The 27,052-nt window shown below is 33.4% G+C and overlaps 3 protein-coding genes and 2 long non-coding RNA genes across 5 annotated transcripts; 1 reads left to right on the top strand and 4 right to left on the bottom strand.

Annotated features, from left to right (window-relative positions):
* Positions 1-679: 679 nt before the first annotated feature.
* LOC121234792 (histone H3.v1) lies at positions 680-2,378 on the top strand. The gene is made up of 3 exons (XM_041130893.1): positions 680-1,460; positions 1,569-1,636; positions 1,732-2,378. The coding sequence occupies exons 1-3, from the start codon at positions 851-853 to the stop codon at positions 1,909-1,911; spliced, it is 858 nt and encodes a 285-aa protein (XP_040986827.1). The 5' UTR covers positions 680-850; the 3' UTR covers positions 1,912-2,378.
* Positions 2,379-2,686: 308 nt separating this feature from the next.
* LOC121234788 lies at positions 2,687-7,253 on the bottom strand. Its single transcript, XM_041130890.1, has 2 exons — positions 3,587-7,253; positions 2,687-2,963 (listed from the first exon to the last, which is right to left on the bottom strand). The coding sequence occupies exon 1, from the start codon at positions 7,070-7,072 to the stop codon at positions 3,614-3,616; it is 3,459 nt and encodes a 1,152-aa protein (XP_040986824.1). The 5' UTR covers positions 7,073-7,253; the 3' UTR covers positions 2,687-2,963; positions 3,587-3,613.
* Positions 6,815-11,814, bottom strand: LOC121234791 (protein NO VEIN-like). The gene is made up of 3 exons (XM_041130892.1): positions 11,541-11,814; positions 11,000-11,210; positions 6,815-8,350 (listed from the first exon to the last, which is right to left on the bottom strand). Exons 1-3 carry the CDS (start codon positions 11,697-11,699, stop codon positions 7,263-7,265), a joined length of 1,458 nt encoding a protein of 485 aa, XP_040986826.1. The 5' UTR covers positions 11,700-11,814; the 3' UTR covers positions 6,815-7,262.
* Positions 11,815-12,064: 250 nt separating this feature from the next.
* Positions 12,065-22,659, bottom strand: LOC121234796. The gene is made up of 3 exons (XR_005934450.1): positions 22,525-22,659; positions 18,645-18,651; positions 12,065-12,077 (listed from the first exon to the last, which is right to left on the bottom strand). It is a non-coding gene; the product is annotated as an uncharacterized LOC121234796 (long non-coding RNA).
* On the bottom strand, positions 15,830-17,956 carry LOC121234795. The gene is made up of 2 exons (XR_005934449.1): positions 17,855-17,956; positions 15,830-16,090 (listed from the first exon to the last, which is right to left on the bottom strand). It is a non-coding gene; the product is annotated as an uncharacterized LOC121234795 (long non-coding RNA).
* Positions 22,660-27,052: the final 4,393 nt, after the last annotated feature.

The raw sequence follows: 27,052 nt of genomic DNA, 5'->3' as shown, positions 1-27,052 counted from the left end.
AGACCGATAATGAGGGCAACATAGTAAGACTCACAAACAATGGTTCATGTCTCACAAGAAGTCCCGAGAATGAAGCTTATATACGTACACGATGTTCTGCAAGAGTGGCGATGGAACCATTGGTATATATAATTAAGTGTGCGGCCTGCAAACTTTCATGACTAAGGATTTGCTCATTTCAAGAGCTATATATAAAACATATCTAGATGTGATGTGGATTTTATGCTGTGATCACCGGTCAAGGACGAATAATATTGTACAGCTAGGGGACCAGCTCGCTGGGTGTGCCATCCATCAGCAATTTCCCTGCTCATGAGAGTCTCAAAAATAGATGGAATCCAGATCAAGTTGAAGGTCCAATATGTACTTGGGTCCTCCGCCATTTGGGGTTCTAGAATTTAGCCGAATATATAGTGTTCTAGACTTGGTTCCCCCCAAAAAGAATAAAAATAAGAAATAAAATAAAAATAAAAATAAAAACTTGAGGCTCCTGAGGTATTGTTAAAGATGAGCATGTCCTGATGATCAGCAGATGCAGGGGTGGCATTTTCTATCTTTTGAGGATTATGAGTTAGCAAATATTTGACTCTTTCCACAAGCTAGGTAATTAAGCCAGGCGGGCATGCTTGCATGCAGGAGATTTCTTGTCTTCGATCTGTTATAGCTGAGTTCGTATTCTCATCACTTTTCCTATTATTAACCCCCCACAACACCTGTACCATTATAACCATCTGTGCACCAATTTTTCCTGTGCTTCTATTTATTGCAAACCCGTCTTTGATCCCCGATTTCAAGTTCCCAGACTCTAACCCTTACTTTTCTAAAATCTCCCCCCTGTTTCCCTTCTCCAATGGGGTCTGGGAACTCGAAGCTCACCCCAGAAGGAGAGACAATGCCCGCCAGAATTCGTCCCGTTATACACCGTTGGTTTGAGGAGATAAAAAGACGTAGAAATGCTAACATGTCCAAGAAAGGACTACTTAAAGATGCTGTGGAAGGGGAAGAAAGTTCAGGCCGGCCTCGTTCTCTACATGACAGAGAGAGCGAGAGCACATCTTCATTGCATAAAAATACAGCACCTTCAAAGGCAGCTTTGCCGGTCGTGGAAGAGAAGTCTGATGCGGCAGTAGTACCCAGGCCTTCGGTGTCCGACAAAACAAATAAAGAATCCAAGGAGCATAAACATGATCCGGAGATATGTGGGAAACGGGACGTAAAAGGTGGCCGTGGAGAAGAAGATGAAGAAGAAAAAGAAAACAGGGTGGTTGAGAAGGCCGTGGTTGTAGAGGAAGTGGTTGCGGTTCATAAGGAGGATCATCATGATCAGGAAACAACAGAGGAGGAGGAGGAGGAAGATGATGAACTAGACACGTACATTTGCCCCGGATCATCGCCAAGTTTCAGAGTATATTGCGTCCACTCAACAGATGATGATGAGGAGGAGGAGGAGGAGGAGATCAGTAAGTGTTGTTGAATCTCGAGTGGATAACTCTTCAAATATAGATGAAATCTTGGGCAGGGAATTATAAATATATAAATATATAACAATGTACTCATGCATGTTACAGGCAAGAAAGGCAGCAGGCACAAAAATTCACCCAGCACCGGTGATAGTGTCGAGAGCAATTTTAGCGAGGTACGCACGCCTGAATCAAATTAATGAGTTTAATGTCTCCCAAAATTATATATAAATAGTCTCAAGATATATTTATTTTTTATGAGGTGGTTCAGGACCAGGAGATCACGAGGACAAAGAAGATCAAAGGAAACAAAGGAAGAAGATTGAAGAGAGCAATCCGTAAGAGCGGACCAGCTGTAAAGAATCTATTGCATGTGGCGACATGTTACCACCCAGCGTGCTCTGGCCAGGATAGAGCCCATCTTCTTGAAGAAAAAGCACAAGCTGCTTGATTATCCTATTCCTAGCAATGCACAAGCTTTTTCAAATTTCCTCCAGCTTCTTAATTTGTAGTTTCAATGGCCTTTTTTAATCTACTTTTCGTCTCAATTATTGTCATGATCTTCATTCAATCATACTCGTCGAAAGTAGTAAGTATATTTGATAGTTTGATGTGTCAACTATTTGAATGGCAGCCACTTAACATATGCCTGTCACATAATTAATATGTATAATTAGAGATGACAAATTAATCTTAGCCTTCTTAACCTCCTACTTCAATGTACTTTTAGTGATAGGTTGTAACCTCATCAATATATTTCTTCTGCATCTATTAATATCACTCTTTTTTTCCAGTACAAGTACTGCATTTACCTGCATATTACTCTATGCATTTTATTTTTTTTTTTTAAGAACGACGACGATATCCCAATTTTATTGATAGCCCTCACTTATGGCATATTCCTCTACGCATGGTTCTTTTTTCTCCTCCATTATTTAGAGAGAATAAAAGAGAACAATACCCTTGACCCCAAGCCAAGCCTGCTATGTAGATACCAGACCATGAAAGTGCACAACCCAGCTCACAACTAGCATAGATTTATAAAACATGGTGAACTACATCAGAATTTTTACTCTGGTTTTCAAAATGCCATCTAATTACAAATCATCACCCCATTCAGAATGAGTAAAACTGAAAATTTTCTTTGTAAAACTAATATGAAAAGTTGTCCCAATTAGTCAATCAGAGAATCTATAAAATAAAAAAAAAAAAAAAAAAAAAAAAAAAAAAAACCATTTTATTCATCCTTCAATAGATAGTAACTAACCTTTTACTTATAGTAGTCATACTAAAAGTGATAGAGGAATATACATGGTAAAAGCATATAATATGTGCTTATATATCCAAGTACATACATTACATAGGGCTATTCATCCAACCACTTCCCCGAGTCAGAAGAAGAACATCCGAGGTCCTTAGTTCTCCAGCACTCCTATGTGCCCACCGGAAAGTCTTTTGTAAATCGTAATTGGAAGCTCACGGGGTACCAGATTGAGTTCCTGTCTGTACCAACAGTAGATTGTGAGTGAGAGGATGTAATTTGAAACCATCTATTTGATTTTGATTTGCTTAATTAAACTTTTTGTTTCAAGCACTGCATTTGCCACCATATTCCTTTACTCTTAATAGAAAAGGAACTAACAATCGTAAAATCAAGATGGTAGTATCCATTGGGTCAAGAAGTAGATATGAATGAGTCCAATTTCAAACCAAAATGAACAAAGACATTATACACTCTAAACAAATATATTTCTACCTCACATTTGCATTGGTTCCTTTCTGGTTTTTTTTTTTTTTTTCCCTTCTACCTAGTTTTTTATGTTCAATGCCAATTTGGATTTCACAAAGACAGACACAGATTAGACCATTAGAATTAGCAAATATGTAGAACACTCATCTATTCTAAAATATAAACAGGCCAATAACACACATGATCATTTTACGAGAGAAGCACCATGCCAACATTAAAATGAAAAGAAAGAAAAGCACACCAAAACAACATGAGGTTTACACCATATGACAGAGCATTAGAATCAGCACTGCATCAAACTGATTCATGCTAGAGATTTATGCCAAAAATACACTCAGAAACGTCCAGAAATTTAAAGAAAACATGTAGCACTTACAGACAATACATATTCATGGCAGATTGTCTAGTCAGAAGGAAAGGCAGAAGCAAGGAATTCCTCGTCCTCCTCGAAAATTTGCAAGTTCTTGGACCTCATTAAAAACTCGACTGATTCCTCCTCAAATTCCAGCACAAATCCCAACTTGATAAGCTCTGAGAGGGCACCAATTCGATCGGTGTTATTCCACATCAAACCCTCGGATATTGATTCAGCAAAATATGTAGCATACTTGAGGATGTTCTTTTTTCCAGAGGACCTGTCCAACTTCTGTGCGAAAAACTTTGAATCTGCTCTATCCCAACGTATCATTCGGCTTTCCGTCACTTGCACAATTTTCCCAGAAGAAAACGATAAACTGTAGTTTACAGTGATAGGTTCTACTGTCTCCAGGAAAGTCGCATTCAGAAGCCCTTGGATAGCTTCATGCCGGCTTCCCACATCCATATTCAACGCAAGATCCGCCAGAAAACAAAAGATGAGCCTAATCAGACCTTTCTTAATTAAAGCTTCCTTTGGGTTCACCTGATTGAGTTGAGTAACATCCACCAAGGATGCTTCTTCCTTTTGCACTGATTCAGATATAGTGCGAACCCCGATCTTCTTGTAAATTTCAAGCAACTTTGTCCGAGGTAACGAAGGCAAGCTTCGCTGAGGGTACCAAACAAATATTGGTTGAGGAAAAAACCGTTCAAAAAGATCCTTCAGCTGAAGATCATCGGCAATGAAAACATCATGCTTGTCGGACAGCAATATTCCATCTGAGTCTATACCAACAGGTAATTTCACCAATCTTTCAGAAAGAGCTTTCTCGATCGTTTCATTCCAGTGCTTAGAAACATACGCCCAGAACTTGCAACAGTCAGCTTGTGACATTCGATGTCCTGAAATTTTCCAAACCTTCCAAAGCTTGCAGTAATCATCAACTGAAGGATTGCCTTTAACATGGAAAGCCCTGGAGAAAAAGATAAGTAACTCATGATCATAGTAGTTCTTCAAAACATACAGCCGCGAACTGAAGAGATCATCCTTGTCATGCAAAACACATTCTTGAGGACTCACCCACTTTCCGTTCTCACTTCCATTTGGGATCCAAATCCTTTTGACAGCTTCACTGTCTGGCGCAGCTTCACTGTCTGGCGCCCAAGTAAAGGCATTCAAGTAGTTATATATTCGAACGATAGTAGAAAATTCTTGATGGAAATCAAGGTGGCTGGCAATCAAAGGGCAACCCTTATCTACATGGACTGTAACGCCTATTGCATCGAGCTCTTTCTTATATGATGTAATATTAGAACCATAAAAGCCTTGATCAACAAAAGGTCCATCTGTATGCTTCAAGTAAGAGCCCCAACTGGAATCAAACAAGCAGCACTCATCTGGAGGCCTATAACCATCATGTGTCTTCAACCATTTTTGAGAAATTCTTTTCATGAAAGTATCTGGGAAGTAATAATTGTTTTCGTTCAATAAAATGGAGATGCATTCGAGCAAGGCAAGCACATTTGCAGGAGTGATGCGAGAGGGATCCCGAGGAAAATAAAGACTAGCAGCAACAAACTTCACACCATCTTTGACTTCAGTAACAACCCCCATTTTCTTCAGCTCTTTCTTGTATTCGTGAATGCCCATGCCATAATAGTTCTCGCTATCATCTATGAAAGGGAGGAGAGTAATTGAAGCAATTGATTTCCAATTTGTCCCATATAGAATGCAATCGCTCGGACTTCTGCATACACCACCAAGTCTAGTCCGCAACCACTTCTCCTCACGGAGGAATTTCCTGAGATCTGGAGGAAACTTATGTGGAGTACCCTCTAGCTGTCTATAACATGACAAAAAAGACAAAACATTTTCCTTTGTCATGGAAGATGCTTGCTGTCTGAAACTGTGAGCAAATACTTTGACTGCCTCCTCAAAATCCACCTTCACTCCTATTTGCCTCAACTGATTTATATAGATGAATATGATGCTTCCATGGAAGTCATGATCAATCAGTGGGAATCCGTTGAAAACCTGTAGCATGCAAGCCCATTGAGAGTTAAACAGGAAACATTCTCCTGGAGACTTATAACCAATATTTGTCTTGAAGCATTTCACACCTCTCAGTGTCTCAACGAGTTTGGTAGGTGATCCTAAATGATGCATACATTCCAGGATTAAAAGAACAGCCTCAGCTGTCAAAGCAGTCAAGCGTGAAGATGATTTTAAGTTGTCTCCAACGAGCTTGAAACTTCCATTGAAACCAATCAACACACCCAGGGACTTGAGTTCCTCTTTGAAAGAAAGTATTTCCTCCCCAAAGTAATCTGTATCGATGAAGGGGATGTCACTGATTTGAGAAGCAATTCTCCATTCAGGATCATACAAAACAGATTCTACTGGAGACCTGTCACCGCAGGTTGTCCTCAGCCATCTTCTTTCTTTGATCCTATTGATGAAGTTATCCAAAGGAAGAATGTTTTCCCTCAAAAATCTGATGAAATTCAGAACAGATAGCACCTGGCTTCTAGTTAAAGTGGAGTTTTCTGCAACAGACATAAGATGGTTCCCAATATATTCACATGCTTCTCCATACTCAAACATGACTCCAATTATCGTTAGTTCGTCCTTATAGTCATTTATTCTATCGCCATAAAAATTTTGATCAAGCAACGGTATATCAACAAGCACCGATCCGTTTTGCAAAATGGTTCCCAGTGAAGAGGTAAGCATGAATGACAGAGATGGTGGCCGGTAACCAGGGCAGCCAATAGTAGTAATTTTCAGCCAGTTACCATCCTTTATGCTTTTCAGGAACCTGTTTGGAATTCTACTTCCCCTATATTTCAAGTTTCGAATCCAATCCAAAAGCAAGAATACATTTTGAATGGTGAGTGGGGCAGCAACTGCAGGAATTTCAGCATCGGGAGGAGATATATCAGGGATATCAGAAGCTCCAACATGAGTTTTAAGGAACTCTAGGAGCTGCTCTCCTGAGGTAAACTCACCTGCAAAATAACCTGGAAGCAAGTATTCTTCTCCCAACTCAATGTAGTCTACAGCTCTCCATGGATTCGAAACAATCAATTCCACCCATTTGCTTCCATTAGCAGGGACAAGAACCCCTTGCCTCTTGGTGGTTAGATCCCCATAGTTGTCTATGAGTGGCATAATACCACATAAATAATCAATTTCCCCTCTTGACAAATGCTCTTTCAACAGAGAGTGGTATAAGAAGCGAGCAAATGCAACAACAAGCTTTCGATAATTATTGAGGGAATTCCTAAGATTAATTGCATACTCATAGACATTCATAACAACCACCTTTACTTGCACTTGAAGCCAATCCCAAATCGCCACCTTCTTAGAGGAGCAGAACAGAGCCTCTTGTGTGCTTGTCGGCATGAAAAATCGGTTACCAGCACATCTGAATTCCCTATTTGAATCACTCAACCATGACACGTAACGATAGTCACGTGACAGTACCACAGTATAACAGTTCATGCATTCATATATGCTGCACAAAGACTGATCCCCATCCACGCCCACATATTTTATAAGTCGGACATTCTTGATATTGGTGCACTCAAATTTGGAGCGCCAATTACTAGCAAAAAATAGTAAAATCTCCAAATACAAGTCCTCTGACACTCCTGCAACAAGATTACTACTCTGGATGCACTTTGCATACCATTCATTGTTGACTGGCTCCACTCCCAAGATCAAATGAAGAACTCAGAATGTACATTCCATGGGATGAGAGATTATGCAAGTTCACCTTTTGCTCCCTTGCCTGGTCCAAGATTCTCCAGAAATCAGGCATAAGCCTACCTACTTCGCAAGGTTTATGAAAGAACTTCTGCTGCGAGTAAGACTCACTTGGAACAATATTTTCTTCAACAAGCTTCGCTTTGATTGACTGCCTTACGGTATTTAACACCTGATAAGAAGAGTGGTCCACGGGAATGAATCTGAACATGGGAACCAAACTAGATACTGGAGCATTCACTGAATTTCTAACGAGTGAGACGAAAGCATTGAAAAAGGCGGAGGGCACACAGTCCAGAATCCCTTGGTTCCACTTGCTATCCAAGAGAATTGTTTCCCTTGATGATGCAAGAAGAAAATCTGCTTGAATTATGAACGGAAAGTTAGTAACCATCTCTGTGGGAAGAAATGCATAGATTCCAGGTGAAGTCATCCCCATGTGGAGACGTGCTCCAACAGGAAAAGCCAACGTGATCACCAACTCTTCTACTTCCATTCTCCTTTCCACTCTATTCTCTTGCCTGACAGGAAACTTTTGCTTCCACATATAGTAGCTGCATTCTCTGTCGGATGCCTGATCTTTTTCCTCAGCCGAGAGATGGAGTGTGTAGGAATCAGCATCCATGTTCTTCCTTGTCACAAGGTCAGTTTCACTTGTAATGGCTATTGCACTTACGGTATTGAGCCTAGGATCCTCATTATGTTCGCGGACTGAAAGCCGCTTTATTTTTGAAAGGAACAACAAAACTTCAGGATGAATGCTTGAGAGTTGCTGCTTCACAGCTTTGACCTTGTCTGGCTTCAGAGGTATGACAATTGTTGTCATTGGAAGAGTAGTTGTAGAACCATATATTTGTTGTATATCGGAAAAAGTTGGGTTCTCCTCCACCCATTCAGGAACTATGTAACCAAGATTACAATGTGGGCAAGGCTCTTCGTTGAAACGTATCTGGTACCCATTGCTGAATATGTACGGCCGGGAAGTAACCAAAAAGACACTCTTGAATCCAATTCCTGCATACAAGTAAGTTTGAGGAAAAAGAATATACATAAATATCTTTCCCCAATCCACCAAAAAAAAAAAAAAAAAAGGATTGGGTCTAGGCTTATCTCAATTTTAGCAAATCCATTCTTGCAACAGCTTACATGAGCATTCATCACCAGTTAACAGCTACTTTTTATCTTTCCTTTCTTTTGATCATTAAAATTAAGCATATGACTCGAAAGTAATCTGGATTATCAGCCATAACAAGTCATTTCACAAGCATTATGAAATGCGTGTGTTTGTGAGAGAGTGAGAGAGAGCTCTTAAGTACCATCCATCCTATTTTCATTTTGAAATTTTAAGGAAGCAGATTCAATTTTAATTAAAAGACATTTATCCACAGTTCCAAGCTTTCCAAACAGAGCAAACTCTTGGGACGAAAATATTACAATTGAGAACCATAAACAAGGCTTTCTCAAACGAAGGCACAACGATAAAAAATAAAAGCCCCTTTCCAGTTCGTTCAAATCATGCTAGTAATCCTCAATTTCAAGAGCTTTGTTATCACTTGCGTATCGGAAAGGTAAAGCGTAGACAATTTTGAGCAATAATTTGTATTTAAGAATTTACAGGCAAATTCTAGCACTCCCTCAACCTCAACTTTTTTGTTCATGTTCTCTTCCCTTAATACCCTGACCTTTGTGGATTTCATTCTATGATGCTAATTGGTATCAAGAATTTACACTTTGAACCCTCTTTCCATGGCAATGAGCTTTCCTACTTCACTCAAGCAACGTCTGTTGCTGTAATCAATATTTCATATGACTTTCAAGTAAATGTTACTAACTTTCAAAAGATAAAAACTTTCAAGTAAGCATTTTTCACTTGGAGAAGAACACGTCAAAGTTGTTTCTTTTGCGCATCAAAAGGATTAGAGGCAAGTCCAACATGAACATGTGCACACGGAAGGGAGGGGGGGGAGAGAGAGAGGGAGGGGGGGACTGTCCAAATAAAAGAAGTCGAGAGTTAATGACAATCGCACTTCCATAAAAGGTCTTTCACAAGTTTTAGGAATTTAAAAGGTGAAGTTTCAAAAAGAGCTAATAGAAAAGGAAAATGATAGTTTTTTTTTTTTTTCACATCATTTTTTTAACACTTTTAAAATGTTTAAAAAAAAATAAAAATTTCATAATATTATTAAACAACATTTTTTTAACCACTAAGTAAAAAGAACCTTAAAAAAAAAAAAGGAGTGGGACATCAGCAGGATCCCAGCGGAATCCTAGCATTGTCCAATAGAAAAAAAAACCAAGAACACTGTTTCTTAAAATAATTTATGACATTAGAAGGAGGTTTAGAGAACCTTTTTGGCCATGTCATGGTTTATTTAATAGTATTCCATGGATTTATGATTGTATAAATTTTTTGTGCAGTAAATTATTTAATTATTTTTTAAATTGTAAGGATCAAGTTATTGGTTACTTAATTAAGATTGTTGCAACTAATATAATCACATTTACAATAGGCTGTAATTGTTTAGTCATGCTAAATATCATATCTAAGTTGTTGAATTATACTTTATATGTCTTGGTTGTCGTCAATAGAGTGAAAGAACTTGTATATGTTCGTTGCTTGACAAAGAACCCAAGGTCAATATATAATCCGTATAGCCAACGAGCACCAACAAACTTGGAAACAGATTTTTTCTTTTTACCATTATTTTTTCTTTTATTTATTATCCCATGTTTGATTATCTACGAATTTTTCATTGAGTTTTGCAATAAATCAGCAACTATTCACATCACACACCCCACACATGACGTTGATTTTTTTTTTTTTTTATAAGATATGGGGGTATTTTTCATAAGGTATGGAGTGTAGAGTGATGAATAATAGTTGATGAAAAGAATTTTTCTTTTTCAATATCTCGGAGCTTTATGTTTTTTTCTCTCTTTTGGCTTCTCACTATTTTTATTGTTATGTTTTCACGATATTTTAATTGTTATTTTTAAAATTATTAGAGGAGAATCCGCTTCCCCTTGTTGTGACCAAGAATATAGTTGATTCTCTATGATTCTAGCTCCTATCACTTATACACCTTAATTCTAGGATATTGCCTTTAATTGTGTATATTCAAATTATTTCCTTGTTTATAGTTGTTTAGATTTATTGTATAAATGAATATCACTTCACAGCATTCACAGTAATTTTACATACAATCGTAAAATGTGTAAACGCCGCGTAATCGCTTTGAAAAAGAGTAGGGTCTACTATTAAAAAATTAATTTTTTTTCATGTATGTCTCATGTTTTATTTATTTTTTTTCAAAGCGATTATACGGCAGTTGCATAATTCACGGTTATAAATATCTTTTCTCAATCACAAAACCAAAAGTACATGATTCAATTAAGTTTTAATTAAAAGAAAATCTAACAAAAAATCAGTTTTTTGCAAACCTTCATTGTTAGTTTATTTTAGTTTTTAAAATGGTTTTACGTTTTTCATGTGTTTATTATTATTATTATTAAGCGTGTGATATGCAGCGTCAATTTTCTATTAGATTGTTTAACAAAACTGGGACGACAATCTTGAACTATTTTAAACAAATCTGGATTTCATCAGTCCTAGAGCATGGAGTTTAGCAGGCAATAATAAGTAATTATTATTAGGTAAAGTACCTTTCTCTCCAATATAACCACGTTTTCTGTAGCCTTTCTTGGTGGACCGACCAACACTGCAAATGGAGTCTATGTTCTTAGAAGAGAAACCCTTCTCATTGTTGAAAATCAGCAATGTTGCAGGCGCTCCCGTGGCTGTAATGTCCTCAGAAACGATTATGAACTCAAGCGACGGATCCACCGATTCCGCGTAATCATTATCTTCCGCATTCTGGCAAACAAAACTCACCATTTCTAATATCAAACTAAAATATCAGGAATTAAAATAAAATCAAAATCATGTCCTTCAAATGGTCATGGGAAATCAAAAACAAAATCAAACTAATGCAATTTCAAGAAACAGAATCAACACACTACACGATCCCATAATCGCATAGTTCCCTCATTTTTCTCAGCAAACAAACAAAAGTTTACTACAAGTCAACAGAGTATCGATTAATAAAGAGCCGGCGAATGGTATTACGTACGGATAATCACCATCAAGAAGCCAAAAACAAAATAACACGCAACTCATGATATAGAGAATGAGTGAGGGAATTACCTGAATGAGTTCCATGAGAAAGTGGACATCCTTGGCGTAAAGTTCTGCAGAAAGGTTCTTTACAGCCTGGTGAAGATCCTCCGTTAAAGGGTTCAGTGTCCCTCCGATAGAAAACTTGGTTCTACGTATATCTTTGATGTGTTCTCTGGCCTCCTCCATATCCGTACCTTCCGAAACACACGCACGATGACACCAATACCAGACCTTAGCTTAGCCAGAGAGTGAGAGTAGAGTGAGAGTGAAAAACATATGCATGGGCTGAGGAAGCTTATAAAAAGATGAGAATATTTTCCCGTAATTGGTTTTGTTATTATTCCCTTTATTTAGGAATGAGTTAAATCACTCTCTCTTGTTTTTTCTTTTCTTTTTTTATTATGTTTTAAATTAATTAAACAGCATTACTATCTATGCTAAATTTTATTAAATTTTAAATGATATTGTCGATTAGAATTCTGATTGGCACGGCAGTTCTCGGGTCGGTTAAGATGTTAAGATGATCTCATCGATCTCATTCTATTTTATCTTTTTTTAACATATCTATTCAAATATTTTTTAAAATCATTTAAATAGAAATATTTTTCAATTTTAAATTTTAAATTTTAAATTTTAAAATTTTAAACTCTTTTATCGAACTTTGTTACTCATCATCCTCACACATCATATACCACACTTATTTTTATTATTATTTTTTATTTTATTCTTTCTAAACTAATTGAGTTATTCTACTCATTATCCATACACTATATATTTAGTAAGAAAAAAATTAAAAAATTATGTGTAATATGTAGTGTGAAGATGATTAGAATTTTTCTTTCAAATTACAAAACACAATTAATATAAAAAAATTATATTTTAATAATATTATAATTTTATAATTTTTTTATTCAAATTTTTTCTTCTTATGTCTGAAACTCTATAAAATATCATAACTCAAAGTAGAGCCGCACTAAGCCACCAATAATTGGGTCCCAATAAGTGTATTTTATCTTTTTATTTTTATTTTTTATTTTTTGTGTTTTTTTTCATGTATTTTTTTAACATTTTTAAATATTTTTATTTTTTAAAAAAGTTACAACATTATTAAAAAAAATAATCACTAAATAAAGAAACAAAAGCTAACGAGACTTATTGTTGGGTTTAGCATTTCTCCTCAAATTATTTCGATATTATTTATAAATTTTTCGTCTCATCGATAATAATAAAAAAAAAAAATTATATGACAGTATACTTAGCAAGGAAGTTTTTATTTTTTATTTTTATGGAAAACTTGGCAAGGAAGTTAAGGAAAGGTTAGAGGGAGAATAGGAAATGAATAATGGTACGAAAAGTTGGATTCTGCATGAGCATAGAGGCTGATTCGACCACTGAGTCTTGGCCTTTGGTGCCTTTCGTAGCCTTTTCTTTTTCCAAAGGTGCCCTGGTGGGAATCTTGGAAAGGACACTTAACGCCGCGACAAAATTGCTTTTTCTTTTTCTTTTTTTTTTTCTTTTTTTAATTTTTTATCCGACTCACCCGTCGACGAATTGTGTAGTAATTATATAAAATTTATATCTCCATAATTAATCATATGAATTCACAGTTTGAAACACTACAATGTCAGAAAGGTAAAAATAATCAATGGTGATTCAATATTGACCAATTTGTAAAGTTAATTTACTGCGATTATGGTAACTTGAAGCTTTTTATCTCTAAAATTAATCATTTTCCTTCACGACCGACACTCCATAAAACCTCCTCAACTTCCACATATTATATTTTTTAAAATTTTTAATATTTTTTTAAAATTTTCTTTTGAGTTTTTTATTTTTAAATTAATTCAATTCTTCTATTTATTATTCATATATTAAATATTTTATAAAAGAAAAAAAATAAAAATTAAAAAAAGTGTGGTGTGTAGAGATTGTGTGAATAGTAAAAAATTGTGTAGATTTTTTCAAATATCCATGGTACATCATATGCTTTTTCTTTCTTTATTAAGTATGGCACAACGTATGATAATTATCTATAGATTTATAACACAACGTATGATAATTATCTATAGATCTATAGATTTATTTGCAATGGGGCTCTTGTTTTAGCTCAACGAGAAATGGATGAAAAAGAAAAAGAAAATGAAAATGAAAAAATCAACAAATAAACAACATAAATTGACAAAATTGAAAACATATATATGTAGGAAGGTTTACACAAAAAGATGAAAACAATATTTTAGTATTTAACCCATGCATGCACTCTTATAGTCTCTTATTACTCTTGTAACAGAAATATGAAAGCATTTGGTATTAGAGATCATTTAGCTTTTTTGCTTTGAAAATATGGGGTCAATCAAGGAATGGTCTATTCTCAGTTAAGACCCAAGTATCTTCAGTGCAGGTTAAAGGAGGCTCAGTTGGGTGAAGGATCTGGAAAAGGGTCGAAATCTAATGGGTGGAAGAGGCTGTGGGATCTGAAAGTTCCTAATATAGTCGAAGTTTTTATGTGGAAGGGATTAAGTGAAGCATTACCAACCAGAAGAAAAAATATGTTCAAGAAGAAAATTATCGATTCTGAGCTATGTTCACTCTGCCTGCAACATGTAGAAACAAGTTGTCATATTCTTTGGAATTTGTGTGGAAGTTAAAGATGTGTGGTCAGATTTAGATAGTCCTTTTCAGAAAGAAAATTGCTGGAATTTGGAGTTTATGGAAATATGGGAGTAGTTGATTCAAAAGCACACTAAGTCTGAGTTGGAATTGGCTATCTATGTGTTGAGGAAAATTTGGCTTAGAAGGAATAAATTTGTTTTTGAAGGCATGTGTGACAGTCCTCAAAAGATGTGGCAGATTGCAAGGGTGGAATTGGATTGTTTTCAGCAAGCTCAAGGTTCAAGCTTGGTTGTCTGTTGATGGGAGGGACAAGGGAAGCACTGTGGTCTGGCGCAAACCAAGTATTGATCGGTATAAGGTAAACTATGATGCAGCTTATGATGCACAAAGAATGACTATGGGGGGTGGGATAGTGATAAGGGACAGCCAAGGTGATCTCATTGCAGCCACTGGATGGTCAAGGGGTTATATAAGAAGTTCTATTCACGCTGAGATTTAAGTGTTGGAGAGGGCTACTGAGTTGGTTGCTAAGATGGGTTTGCGGAAAGCTGTTTTCGAAGGTGATGCTCAAGTGGTGGTCAACGATGTCGAATGCAAAGAGCAGAACTACTCGTGGTATGGACAGATCATTGAAGACCGTAAATGTTTTTTCTGTGATGAGGAGAGGTGGCAGATCCAATTCATCTCAAGAAAAGGGAACCAAGCTGCTCATATTTTAGCTAATTAAATTAGCATTAAATTATATTGAGGAAGTGGTTTGGTTAGACGAGGGTCCTAGTGAGCTGTTGAATTGTATTGAGTATGAGAAGTCTGTATTGGCTATTTGAGTTTAATGAAATGAAAGTGATGATTGTTGACTAAAAAAAAAAACAGATAATTTTAATAATAATGCTACATATAGTCAATCACTTTAAAAAAAAATAGAGTCTACTATTAAAAAATTAAATTTTTTTATATAGATCCCATGTTTATTCATTTTTTTCAAAGCGATTATACGACTTTTGTGCGCTCCACGATTACAAATATAATTTCTCTAAAAATTATATTATAATAATATTTTATTCAATTTTTAATTTTTTTTCTCGTCTCGATATGTTTAATCAAACGATGGATGCCTAAATACATATGCAATAGATGAATTAATGGAGGGAATGGCATGCAAATAGCTATATATATCTATCTCTATTATATAAGAGCCTATCTCAAATGAACAGTAATGAACAGTACTTTTCTTGTTTCTCCGTGTGACATCCGTATAGCACGTATACTGCTTTTTATATTTTGTGTCCGTAAATGTCTTTTTATTATTCTAATATCTTTTTATATCTCTATTATATAAGAGCCTATCTCAAATGAACAGTAATGAACAGTACTTTTCTTGTTTCTCCGTGTGACATCCGTGTAGCACGTATACTGCTTTTTATATTTTGTGTCCGTAAACGTCTTTTTATTATTTTAATATCTTTTTATATATAGATGTACCAGTATATATTATTTTAATTATGAAAAAGGATGAATTATGTCAGTAAATGCTTGTATCAGCATAAAATGTCAGTAATTTTATATTCCCGGTATAAATTTTTTTATTATCTTCTTTAGTCAGTATATCATTTTAATTATGAAGAAAATTACTTGTGTCAGAATATATTTTAATTATGAGAAAAAAATTAATTTTATTAGAAATCTCTACACGCTTGTGTTAGTAGAAAGAAATTGCTTGTGTCAGTAGGAGAAAGAAATTACTTGTGTCAGTGGGAAAAAGAAATTACTTGTGTCAGTAGGTTGAATCAATACATGAATATAGATAATTATACTGATTTACATATTTAAATAATTAAAAATGATAATAAAAAAGAAAAAATCGGCACAGAAGAAGGAAACATTAAAAAAAATATTGTAAAACAATCGGTCAAAATCTTCTGCCAAGACAAATATATTTGTCTCATACTCCAAATTAAGCTTCCCTACAAAATAAAATAAAATAAAATATATGTCAAATTTTTAATTTAAAAAAATACAACTGAGTGAATAAAAAAAACTGTAAAAAAAACATGTGCCGAACAAAAAATCCATATGCATACTTCATTTCAAGACTTTTTCTCCCTATTTGATTTGGAAGATTTTCTTTTTATCTCTGATTTGATGTCTGATTTGATTGGTTTTTACAGCTTTTACTTACTTTATGTAGTCTGATGGGTGATATGGGTGGATAGATAAGAGGTCTGGAAAGAGGATGCCTAGAAAGAGAGGGAACATATTTTAAAAGATGATGTTGTGTTGAGAGTTCCTATTTTCGTAGTGTTCTTTGTTTGGTTCCAGATATTGTTCCTCACTACAGGTAATTTTCTAAAAAATCCTGTATTTTTTACTTCTTCTCTAATACTCCATTTTTTTCTTTTACGTACTGATCATCTTTTCAGCTTCTTTACCATCTCTTCTCTTATTCTCTATTTTTTCCCTTTCACTGATTTTTAATATTTACTGCTGATTTTTACTGATGATTTCTTCTACTGATGATTTCTTTTCAGCTTCTTCTAAGGTGTTTTTACCAGCAGATTTCAAAAACTAAAATTTTCTGGTGTTTGATCATTGTAAGTGCATGATTGTTTAGTGTAATATTTTCTGTTAGTTATTTTAGAGTAAATATTTTTTTACTTCCATATTTTTTGTTCATTGGTTACTGCCATGGTTAGTATTTTCTGGTTACAGATTTATTTTCAGGTCTTGTTGATTGAAAACTTTTAGTACTGGACATTTCTGATTCTTATCTTTGTAAGTGTATAATATTTTTATTTTGTATTTATTTTTCTCCTTTTTCATTTATTGTTTTTCTCTTTCTCGCTTTGTTGATATTTTGTTAAGAGAAAACTATTGTATTCAAATAGAATATACAATAATAGAGATATAGAAAAGCCTTCAAAAAATCATATGTTGTATATTTTTATTCTATTTTTAATTTATTATTTTTCTATTTGATACTGTGTTTCTAGCTTCGTTAGTCTTGTGTTTAAAGACACTATACCATGTTCAAAAAACCAAACACAATATTAAATATACAACATAACCGAAAAGAAACTGAATGCACTTCAAAAAAAATTGGCAGACAAGTAAAAATAAAAGAAATGCTTCTGAAAGCCCTATCTACAAAAGTGGTTATGTAATAATCTTACTTACAAGAGATAACCTTACTTACAATATATAGTGAGAAATCAAACAAAAATTACTACAAAAATACAAAAAAAAAAAAAAAAAAATACTTTAGAGCAAACTGGTTTGGTTCAAACCCAACACTTAACAGAAGAAAAAAATCCACACAGTAACCAAACTACAGAAACCAACACCATAAACAGCTACGCATGAGAGAAGAAAAAAAACATCCGTTCAGCATCCAATAAACGTGATCTGGAAAGAACAGCTTAAACAAGTTATTTCCTTGTTTAATACAGAATACAGAATTGTCAAGCTATCTACATTTAGGGGAATTAAGACTACAAAATCGTCAAGCTATTTACATTTAGGAGAATTAAGATTTCAACAGGTTTGTTTAAACGTACTTTCAAATAGATTTTCAGTAATTTAACCTAAATGAAGTGACGGCTAAACAAGTACAAAAAAGATGAAGATTCCCAAAAGGCAATCTTGTTCCAAAGTGTATATTCAAGAAATAAGATAGCAAATTGTATAAAATGGAAAAAATTAAATACAAAACTAATAATGTAGTACTTTACCTCATCTCTGGGGGAACAAACTGCAAGCAAAGGCTTGATGAATACTCTACTTGGCCCCGTTGCTAACCAAAACCTGATCAGGCGTGTAAGAGAACACACTCTCCTCTGCACAAACACAATTATCCGTTAGACTACCCCAACTCAGAAATTGAACCCAATCCTATCAACGTGACCAATTACAACAACAACAACAAAAAAAAGTTAAAAAATTCTTTCAGATCTACTCAAATATATAAGGAATGAAAATGGTTTCTTCATTCTCTAATACCGAAAAAAAAAATAATCTCCACATATGAAAAACAAAATAACCCTATAGGAAAGCACAACAAAATTAGTGAACGAAAAAAAATAAAGATCAAGCGAAAAAAAAAAAATAACGCTAAGATCTGAACAAGATCTCTTCAAATATATGAAGATCTGTTCAGATTACAACAAAAAAAGTTAGAAAAAAAATTCTTTCAGATCTACTGAAGAAAAAAAATCTTTCAAGTAGATCTGTAAGTAAAGGGTTTCTTCATTTGCCTACACCAAAAAAAAATAATCTCCACATATATGAAAAACAAAATAACCCGATAGTAAAGCACAAAAAAATAAGTGAAAGAGAAAAAAAAATAAAGATCAAGAGAAAAAAAATAATAAGAACACTAAGATATGAAAATAGATCTATAGAAAATATGAACAGCTTGAACAGCTTTAAAGATGTTCGGATCTATAGAAAATATATCAATAAAACGAGTTCAAAAAATCCACTTGATCTTTAGAACACTTATGATCTGAAAATAATAAGAACACTTGATCTTTCACATCTTTAAAGCTATTCAGATCTATAGAAAAAGAAATAGAAATAAAACATGTTAAAAAAATCCAGATCAACTTAGATCTGTAGGAAATATCTCTTTATTTACCTACATATCCACGACGGAAACAAAAATATAGACAGCTGCAAATAGCAAATGTGGCCAAAATTATGAGAAGTGAGAGTGGGCTTACGGGAGGTAGATAGAGAGATAGAGACGGGAAGATGAAAAAAAGTAAGAAAAAGAAAAAAAGAAGAAAGAGTGAGCGAGAGTGAGGAAGATGAGAAGATTATTTAATAGAAATCGAGAGAGATATCAGACAGCAAGAAATATATGAGAGAAAGAGACGAATAAAAGTGAAAAAAAGAAATAAAAGAATGCGAGTGAGAGTGAGAGAGAGAGAGAGAGAGGGAAAACGATGTAGAAGATATGCTTAATGCCTGAATATGTTATAAACGCTTTTTATGAATTGTACTTGTTAAAGTCATTTCCCACTCAAACATTATGTCAGCCATTACTTCTTGTTCGTCACGTGATATGTACTTAAAGTCATTTCCCGCCTAAATAATATGTCGGTCATTACTTCTTGTGAATATATACTTGTTTGATTTCTCTTTCACTAATAATACTTGTCATTTTATGTCAGTCATTGCTTGTCACGTGATTTTATTTATTTAACTGGTATAATTATCGTCTAACTTGTTAATTGTAATTCTCATGATAATAATATTATATTATTATTAATTAATTTAAAAATTAGAGTGTGTCTTCAGTCAATCTCATCTAACTGATACCATTAATAAAAACAGCAATAGTGACAACTCCAAATCATTATAATTGAATGGTGGGAAGTAATTTGTGTTAGAATCAAATCAACGGCTTGAAAAATAAATATTATAGTGTTTAAATAATGCCTTATTTGAATTTAAAACTCACCTTAACTCATCTCAATTAATTTTATTTCATCGATATAAATTTATATATAAAATATAATAAACAATTCAATTTTTTTAAATCTTAAAATAATTTTTTATAAAATATATTAAAAAATAGATAAATATGAAATTTACATAAACAAAATTATTTTTTAATTATAAACTCCTTTTTCAGTGAGTTAAGAAGCATCATGATTATGCTTGCCACTTGATTTTATTTATTTAACCGGTATAGTTAATCTTAAATCTATTATGGTTTTTAAAAATATATATATAGTTACAATGTATTTTAAATTATTTAGTTTGAATAATATTATATATATATCAGATTGACACATAAACCCAAGTCCAACGATGAAGATTTAAAATTCTAAAATTATTTATATATATCATTCTCTATTATATAAGTGGCTATAAAACGGCTAAAACGGAAATTCGCGTTTTCCGTTTACTCTCTGTTAAATAACCGTTAACTTCCTACAACAAAGCCTTGAAGACCGAGATTCTTTATCCTTCAGTTACTTTTAACGTTTTCACATCTTTATCCTACAGCAGCGCCTTGAAAACAGAGATTGTTTTATCCTTTAGTCACTTTTAACAGTTTCAGATCTTTATGGGTTGACTGTTAAGATGTTTTAAGTTTATTACTTTTATCTTTTATGTCTTACAGGTTATGTCTATACCATTTTTATACTTTTTTCCCTGCATGCTTTTTCTCTTTACAGATTGTCAGATTTGTGTCTGAATGCTTTTTCATCGTCAGATTGTGATATTTTGAGATTTCTTGTGAGCTGATGGCATATATCTTCGCCATTTTTATGCTTTCTCACTGCTGTCTATGAATGGTTTCTATCTTCTGCAAGTTGTCAGATTTCTGCATGCAACTTGCATGCGAATGATGCGTTTTCCCTTCTGCAGGTTGCATGTTCTGCAGGTTGCATGTGTATGAAACATGTAAAACATTGAAAAAGTTGTGAAAAAAAAACAATCAAAGTCTAAAAACATTATAGCAGAACACGGGAAAAAATAAAAAAAAAAATTTCATTTGTTCTATGAGTGCAGGTTGTAAAAAAAACAATCAAAATCTAAAAACATTATAACAAAATACAGGAAAAAAAAATTTCGTCTATTCTGCCAGTTCATACAGTTTCCTACAAAATATTCTTAATCAGTGTATGAAAAAACTGTCGTTATTGAAAAAAAAAATCGAATCCATCTATTCTGCCAGTACATGCATTTTCTTACAAAATAAAATAAAATACATCTCAGAGATATTTTTAAGCAAAATGCATCTAGGTGGATAAAAAAAAACAGTACGAAAAGGCCTTAATGAACACAAAAAAAACATATGCATGCATGGTCTCAGGAGTTTTTTTTCCATATTTGGTTTAGGAGTTTTTGAGTTTTTCTTTTCTGATGTCTGGGTTGGTTGGTTTTGCTGTTTTTAATATGTGAGATGGGTCGCCTGGGAGGAGAGGGGACATTGCCCTTTAAAAGATAATGGGTTTTGACAGGAGAAACCAAGCCACCAGACATCTATACAGCCTGATATTTTCATAGGTGAAACCAAACCACCTGATATTCAGAAATTGAGGATCAAACAATTGTCTAAGGTATTCATCTTTGACAGTGTTCAACCTTTTTTGTGTTTTTGACTTCTCATCTATTGTCTTCTCTTCTATTTTTTTCTTTTACTGGTTTTAATGTTTACTGTTGATTACTTTTCAGCTGCTTTCCCAGTTGTCTAAGGTGTTCTTGGCTGGAGCTGGAGATTTCTAAAGCAGAACTTTGTGGCCTTTGATCATTGTGAGTGCATAGTTATTTAGTGTAGTGTTTTCTGATGGTAAATGTAGTGTTTTTTCTGTTTTCTATTTCCTATAAACCTCAACATATGTTTATATCTGTGAAGATAAAATCCTCAGCAGATGTTCATACCTATTTCCTTTTCTTTGTTTACTGTGTCTCCAGATTTTTTTTTTCTTTTTTTTTTATCTGTTTCATCTTGACTTTGTTTTTTCTTTTGTGAGGGTATACTAACAGTCAAACATGTGAGAATCCTAGAAACACCAACTTCATTTTATGAAATGAAAGTTCCACACCCTCAACCATTCTGCTATTCTTTTCCTTCCAAAGCAAAAATAAATATCATTGGGTATCTATTTGCCATTCTACTCAATTGATAAAACAAATATTAGTAAATACCACTCTCAATCTACATTAAAACCAAAGTGCTAATCTGAAACTAAAAAAGAAGAAAAAAAGTTGAAAAACTCATAAGAACAGAAAATAGAACACATATTTTCCCCAACTATTCAACATCCAGCCGAAAGGTCAAATCTTGTTCATGAACAAAATCTGAACTATTAAAAGAATCCAAACAATGGATCAAAGAATCCATTTAAAAACATAAAAAAAAAATTTAATTTTAATACAAGAAAATATAATTTCGAAACCACAAAAAACCTAAAAAAATTAAAAAGAATGAGAAATACAGGGCAGATTGAATCATTTAGAAGCAATATTTCGCGAACTGAAATCCATGACAGAGATAAAGTAATGTCCAGAAGGAGAAAATAAGAGCAATACAGAGAAGAAAACGCATAAACTTTCGGAACAACTATTATTCCCACTAAAGTTACCTGTTTCAATTCCATTAATCAACTCGGCTATTGGTTCATTTAATTCTTGAGAACCAAGAAATAACTGTTATTAGCAAGCTACAGCTGTTTGAAGACCCTATTTGGTTGCAGAGAAAATCGGGAACACAGATAATAGAAACAAGAAATAGAAATGCCCGAGAACAAAGGAAATTAGAAAAATGTAATTTCTGTAAATACAGCAACAAGAAAAACTACAAAATAAAAATAAAAATAAAAACTTTAGATCTGAAATAATCTAACATTCAGATTTGAAGAAGAAAAAAAAAAAAAAACTGCACCTTTCCCATGAAGAACAACCGTGTTCTTCGTTGGCTGACCTAGGCTGCATTTTTCTTCATTTTCTTTGAAACCAAACATGGGAAACGTATGTAGAGAGGAGATTTGAGAGACACGGTTCAACAATCGTGAGAACAGACGTCTAAAAATCCTAATTTATTTCATGAACAAACGCTCGGATCTGTTTCATTACGCACTCAAATCGGAAAGAGAGGCAAAAGGAAAACCGATTAGATCCAAAACTCAAAACGGAAAAGTTTGGGAGAAGAAGGATGAAGAGATATTTTCGTACCTTATCTCAATCGGACTTTGCGGCAATGGCGACGGAGCGAGGCAGAGGCGTGAGAGTGAGGCGAGAGAGTTGAGGAATGGAGTGAAATGGGAAAGTGCGGCGAGGGGGGGAAGAGAGAAAACGATAGGGTTTTCTCTATTTTTAGCAAAACGACCGCGTTTTGCACTTTATTATTTTGACACACGGGCTGGTCCCTTCCCACACAGACCTCCGGCCCAACAATAATAAAAACTCACCCAAACATTACACAACCTCCCAACATAGAAAGCCCAATCCGAAAAACCAAGATAATATATAAGAAGAAAATATTTTGATACAAAATACACAACAATTTTTACAATAGTAAAATAAAATAATGAAAATGATCTTAATATAGGATACACAACAGCTTTTCCAATAATAAAATAAAATAATGAAAACAATCTTAATAATAAAAAAAAATTAAAATTAAATAGCCAATAATAATATAAAATATTATTAAAAAATTGAAATTTATATATTATTGTGATGCATGAGGCTCAATCTGAAAAATGAAAATAATGTATATAAGAATAAAATATTTTGATACAAAATACACAACAAGTTTTACAATAGTAAAATAAAATAATGAAAACGATCTTAATACAGGATACACAACAGCTTTTCTAATAATAAAATAAAATAATGAAAACAATCTTAATAATAAAAATAAATAAATAGCCAATAATAATATAAAATATTATTAAAAAATTGAAATTTATATATTATTGTGATGCAGGAGGCTCAATCTGAAAAATGAAAATAATGTATAAGAAAACATCTTAATATTAGATACACAACAGCTTTTGCAATAATAAAATAAAATAATGAAAGTGATCATTGTAATAATAAAAAAATGAAATTAAAAAGTCAATAATAATATAAAATATTATTAGAAAATTCAAGTTTAGCTAATGTAATCTTTGCAATAGTAATATAAAGTAATGAAAACGATCTTAATAATAATAAAAAAAATAAAATTTAAGAGTCAATAATAATATAAAATATTATTAGAAAATTGAAATTTATATCATATATTATTGTGAAGCAGGAGGTCCAATTTGAAAAATGAAAATAATATATAACAAAATACCTTAATATAGGATACACAACAGCTTTTGCAATAATAAAATAAAATAATGAAAGTGATCATAGTAATAATAAAAAAAATGAAATTAAAGAACCAATAATAATATAAAATATTATTAAAAAATTGAAGTTTATATTATTGTGACAAAACAGGATAAGTGTAAAAAAAATTATCTTGTCTTCATTGAGTTTAGGATTAATGAAAAAGTTTTGAATAAAATACTAGAAACAAAATTCAAAAGTGGTTTTAATTTTTTGGCATCATTCCAAAATGTTTGCAAAATACATATTTGGACAATCTTCTTGTGCTTATATGTGTGTGTATACAATACAATCAAAACTTACAATGTTTTTCCTATCTACACAGGAATTATCCTCCTTATCAAGAGATCTAACTATATAAAAGACTCTCCACTGTTGGTTTTGAGAACTGTAAGTCCTTTTTTTACATATTTTAGTGTGTACTTACTAATAGAAAATTAATTTTGAGAAATATTTTATTTTATGAATTTCGATGTGTGATATCAATCTATGCTTTTTATAGATTCTCTATTCATGGTATTTTCTTTATTTTATGTGTTATTTTGTTTATATAATTTAAAATACACCATGTAGATGTGTATTTCGCATTAAGCAGTTGTTAATTATTCATTTAGTCTTGGTTGTGTGGAACAGTATCCAACGTTTGGAAGAATTGTTCGCATCATTAATATAATGAGAAGTGGTAAGATTGTATTAATCAGTTATGTAGCATTTGTTTTTAAATAGAAGTATTAATTTTGTAAGAGTTAAGCTTGAAAACTATTTTTTGAAGATCATGGAAAACAACCAGCAAAGAAAATCTCGTATAAAGACTTACCAGAAGAGAAAAAGGAAGAACTCCGTAGAAAACAAAGAGAAAGATATGCTAAAAAAAAGCGTCTAGAAGCAATTCCATCCAGTTAAACGATTCAGCTTCATTTAGGAGTGATCAAATGATTACGTTAATTGATGAACCTTCAAATGATGATGTTGAACATATAGACATCATTCAGGATTTTACTGTTCTACAAAAAGTGTCAAAGAGACAACGAAATTTCCGCGTTGATGATGTTGACATCAATGAATTGGGTTCATCTCATGAAGTATGTGTTCCTCCTGGCGTCAATGTTTGTGTGGTTGATTCAGAGGCGACTTCATCATTAAACAATGTGACGAATCGTTCTGATTGTCCGAGCAATTCAGGAAACACATACATCGATGAAACAACTGTCTTAAATCAGCTCTTAATTCAACAGGTTTTCTTGAATTTATTTTTCTATCTTTCTTATTCAAGCAGCGTTTATTCCTTTCCATTGAAATTTGGGAACATCCTATTCAAATAAGTCCCATATGTTGTTCGGGAAGAGTCAAGTCTTGAAACAAGTATACCGCCACCTCGTAGGAGTAAGGAACAAGTATAATTATATTATTCATTCTTTTGATTCCAATGTCAACTCTTGGTATTCTTCCAATAGTGTCCTTAGTCTAATCATTCAAAGAATTTGATGGGTTTATGCCTATTGTCTTGTGTTCATTTTGAACTCAATAGGTGGGAGGCATCACCGTTCTGCTGGACTTAGACAATTATTACAAGTTGTGCCATCCGAAGCATATTCTTTGCCATGTATGCCTTGTTGCAGACATTGTAAAGCAAAGCGATTCTATCATGAAACAAACGGATTTTGTTGTGCTGATGGAACAATTTCTTTGGTCACAAATGATGTCCCTGATCAATTATATGATCTTTTTACCTCCAACACAGATGAAAGTGCGCATTTTAAGACCTATGTTCGGACTTATAATAACAAGTTCGCGTTTACATCTTTTGGAGTTAAATTCGATAGAGATCTTTGCAGACGGAATAGAGGGATTTATACCTTCCGAACTCAAGGACAGATCTATCACTATATCAATGATTTAGTCCCATTAAATGGTCGTCCTTCTTATCTCCAATTGTATTTTTATGATACTGAGCATGAATTGGAAAATCGCATTTCTGATTCAGATAGAATGAATCCATCAATTATAGCTCAACTCATCGATATTCTTTGCATCAATCCATATTCTATGTTTTTTCGGTGTCTTGGTGATTTGCCAAATTTGAAAAATCAAGTAATCCATATAAGATCAGATGCTGGCCTAGATCAGCGTGTATTCAATGCTCCGACATCATCACAAGTTGCAGCAATATGGGTTGAAAATGAAGATGCAGATCAGTTGGGAGGACGGAACATTTGTGTCTTTAGTCATTCTGGTGGAAGTCAAATAGTTCAGTATTATTTTGGCTGCTATGATCCACTTCAGTATCCGCTGTTGTTTCCTTTTAGAGATACTGGTTGGCATCAAGGCATTCGAAGGGTCAATAGAGAAAGAACATTAATGTGTAATGAAACAACTCAATCAATAGATCCTCACCAATCGATATCAGCAGAAGAATTACTTACAAGAGAACAACGAGGTGAGAGTGTAATCTTAATCTTCCCATTTTGTAATCAGTTTGTAGATGTCCAATTTTGTAATATTTCATTCTGCTTCAACTTTTGTAGCGTTGAACAGAAAAATGAAGGATCCAATTGTTTCGTGCCGTGAATATTATTGCTACAAATTACAAATCAGAGAAAATGTCAGATCAATTTTGTTGCTGTCAGGTCGTCTATTGCAACAATTTGTTGTTGATATGTATGTTAAGATCGAGACGTCAAGATTAGATTATTTTCGTAGCAAACAACAACATATTCGATCTGAGTTATATCAAGGTATTGTTGATACCATTACGCTTGGGGAAACTAATGCTTCTAAAGTTGGAAAACGAATTATTCTGCCTTCATCATTTATTGGGGGTCCAAGAGACATGCGAAAAAGATATATGGAAGCAATGGCTTTAGTTCAGCGTTATGGTAAGCCAGACATTTTTTTAACAATGACATGCAATCCAAACTGGCAAGAAATTTCAAATGAATTACGCATGTATGAGGAGATTCAAAATCGGCCTGATTTGGTTGCTCGGCTCTTTCGTGCAAAATTAGAAGAGTTAAAGGATCGATTATTCAAGCAGCAGATATTTGGAAAAGTCTCAGCGTATGTTTACGTCATTGAGCACCAGAAAAGAG

The sequence above is a fragment of the Juglans microcarpa x Juglans regia genome, chromosome 6D (genome assembly GCF_004785595.1).
Source record: "Juglans microcarpa x Juglans regia isolate MS1-56 chromosome 6D, Jm3101_v1.0, whole genome shotgun sequence".
Classification (NCBI taxonomy): domain Eukaryota; kingdom Viridiplantae; phylum Streptophyta; class Magnoliopsida; order Fagales; family Juglandaceae; genus Juglans; species Juglans microcarpa x Juglans regia.
This window is presented reverse-complemented; position numbering and strand designations above follow the sequence as displayed.